Raw genomic sequence first — 2,627 nt, 5'->3', positions numbered from 1 at the left:
TACTAATGCACAAATCTAATACGAAGTACCTAATTAAAAAAAAAATGAATCGAATCAACTCTTAAGTACCATATATACAGACGATTATATCAACAAAGTAGGTCAATGTAATTTAATTTCGATTATGTAAAGTGATAATGGGTTTGGGCTTAATGGCTAGAAAATTACGTGAATATTATGGATGTTGTAAATATTAAAATGAAAGAGGTGATTACGATGCGCGAGGATATTTCTAGCATGGACCGTTTTCCTTTTTGCAATTATTTTTATACAAATTTTTGTAAAATTGATTTAAGACAACATCAGAGTGCGAGGATGTTTAAGGACGCCCCACTTGATCGACTTGCTGCTGTAAATTATTGACAACTTCTGGAGGAACTTGGTCTCCCAAAATTTCAAACAGATTTACCCTCTGGTTACCGGGGATGCTTTCATATGCACCTATTTCAATCCCTTCAACTACCTAAAAAGAAAGATCTCAAAAATATAGAGTTACGTTAACGAACAACAAGAAAGGATTATTATACCTTTTGAATTTGAGCATCTTTAGGGATAAGTCGAGAGTTATGGGCCTGCCGAATAGCTTCATTTGTGTATGATCCTCCTTCTTTTTGGGGAAACGCCGACACAACGGCCAAAAAGAAGAGACCAAAACAAAGTGCCACTCGCATTTTTATCTAAAAACAATAATAAATTAGTACATTTAAAAGAAGTACCTACATATTTTTATAACTCAACCTAAAAAAAATTTTACGTTAAATAGCTCGTACTAGTTCGTTTATTTTTTTTATTTAAATATTATGTTTTCTGTAAAATAAATGGGCAACACAATTTTAATGATTAATTTTAAATCGCCAAAAAAGCTGATATTATTTATAGTCTAAGAAAGCAGGAAATAAGGAACCAATAAACAAGTCTTCAACAATATTTCAGTCAAATGACTATAGACCTACGTATAATAGTACCCTTTAAAAATTGTCATATGACTGAATAATTATTGTTAAAATGGTTTCTTTTTCCGAAATTTTTAGTTTTTAATATATTTCATAAACCATCGATCTCCCACTAACTTCTTCTCAAAGAAATTTTTATAATACATAATTTATAGCTACAAAATATACCTAACTACGTTTGTAAACTACTCAAAGCCAATTGAAATAAATATCAACTTGCTTTTAGATGCTCTTTCGGTTTAGTCGGTGGTTTGCCATGACGTGCAGATGAGATCCTATAAGATTAAAATCGCGATCCAAATCTTACACTGCACTTACTAATTTGGTTACGAAACTAACACGTAAACCGAACATAAGTTCAAAAGATTTCGAAAATTCTGTTAGTTTAAAATATTTTCAGATAGACGAGGTTGAAGAAATATTTTCCACAGTTAGCAGCAGGTATCAGTAGGCATCAAATAGATTATTTCGAAACTTTTAATACAAAGCGTAGGAATATCTTTAAAAACTAGCTGTACTCGTTAGCGAAGAAAATCTGCAAGTCTTTAACAACTATTATATTTGGTTATGTAGAAACCAATGTTGTATTTACTAGAATAATATTTGACGTAATATATATATGTATATATACTTATAACGCTGGTCATTTTTCCTTATTTAATAATTAATGAACTAGTACGTAGTACTTACATTTACAAAACACTGTTTACACAAGTTTTACAAACACAAAAGAATTACACTAACGTTGGTGGACATGTACGACTAACTAACAGTCTGTAGATTAAACAAGAAGCGGAAAGAAAAAAAATGAAACTTACCTCAGCGATATGAAAGTGTAGAAAGAATCTTCGGAGCATTTCACATTTTCACCTTTATATAAGTTCCTATCCCCGTTGTCGTCTCGAAACTCTCCCGGCCCCCCTTTGGCTAATTATGACCTAAATTACGATCTTTGATACTTAAATGTTTGTATGAGGCAATAAAAAGATCCCACAGTCCTACTGAATTCACAGGAAGTCATGAATTCAAAACAATATCCACGTAAATGAATTTTCGTGAGAATAAACCTATTTATTAACGTTATTTGATCGGTCAAAAAAATATACTTATATATTTTGTAAAAATTGTATATTTATATAAGATGTTAGAATCGAGCGTAAGCAAGTTTACTTTTGTCCTAGTTTGACAGCAACTGTTTAGGTCATATTTGCACATGTATCGTCATGAAACAATATTAAACGAAGACGTTATATTATAAAGAAGTAATTGCAACATATTATGGTAACCACATATGTGCATTATTATGGTCAATATTGTGCCAGGGTCAATAATTATGCACGTTTATCGTATTAAAAGATCGGCACTCAATTATTATATTATATTCATTAGCATTTTATGTTACCGTAATGAGACACATTTAAATTAAATAATCGAATGCTCTATCGACCCCTGCAAGGATTGAAGTTAGTTGAAGTGAGTTTTTAGTTATAGTGAGCAAAAATGAGACTAAAAATGAATAAACGTATAGTTTTAAAGATAACTTTATGCAATAATACATAAACACAGTTATTTCAATGGCTAAAATATCAAGAACCACCCCAAAAGGGAACTTTCGTAAAATAGGGTAAAAGTATTAGGAAATATTATAATTTGCTTCGAATAAAAGTTGTAAAG

The 2,627-nt window shown here is 30.7% G+C and overlaps 1 protein-coding gene across 2 annotated transcripts; it reads right to left on the bottom strand.

Moving 5' to 3' along the window:
- Positions 1-27: 27 nt before the first annotated feature.
- On the bottom strand, positions 28-2,577 carry LOC112905830. Of its 2 annotated transcripts, none has more exons than XM_025978995.1 (3): positions 1,772-2,577; positions 528-677; positions 28-463 (listed from the first exon to the last, which is right to left on the bottom strand). In XM_025978995.1, the coding sequence occupies exons 1-3, from the start codon at positions 1,808-1,810 to the stop codon at positions 320-322; spliced, it is 333 nt and encodes a 110-aa protein (XP_025834780.1). In that variant the 5' UTR covers positions 1,811-2,577; the 3' UTR covers positions 28-319. The 2 variants fall into 2 exon arrangements, with proteins under 2 accessions (XP_025834780.1, XP_025834781.1); XM_025978996.1 differs by lacking the exon at positions 1,772-2,577 and adding an exon at positions 1,644-1,765.
- Between the last annotated feature and the right edge of the window lie 50 nt (positions 2,578-2,627).

Source organism: Agrilus planipennis, unplaced genomic scaffold, assembly GCF_000699045.2.
Source record: "Agrilus planipennis isolate EAB-ADULT unplaced genomic scaffold, Apla_2.0 scaffold791, whole genome shotgun sequence".
NCBI classification, from domain to species: domain Eukaryota; kingdom Metazoa; phylum Arthropoda; class Insecta; order Coleoptera; family Buprestidae; genus Agrilus; species Agrilus planipennis.
This window is presented reverse-complemented; position numbering and strand designations above follow the sequence as displayed.

Excerpts from the sequence above, each read along its gene's own strand:
- LOC112905830 (XM_025978995.1), bottom strand. The coding sequence starts at position 1,810 with ATGCTCCGAAGATTCTTTCTACACTTTCATATCGCTGAG. Across the intron at positions 678-1,771 it reads TACACTTTCATATCGCTGAG|ATAAAAATGCGAGTGGCACT; the intron begins GTAAGTTTCATT and ends TATTGTTTTTAG. Across the intron at positions 464-527 it reads AAGATGCTCAAATTCAAAAG|GTAGTTGAAGGGATTGAAAT; the intron begins GTATAATAATCC and ends CTTTCTTTTTAG.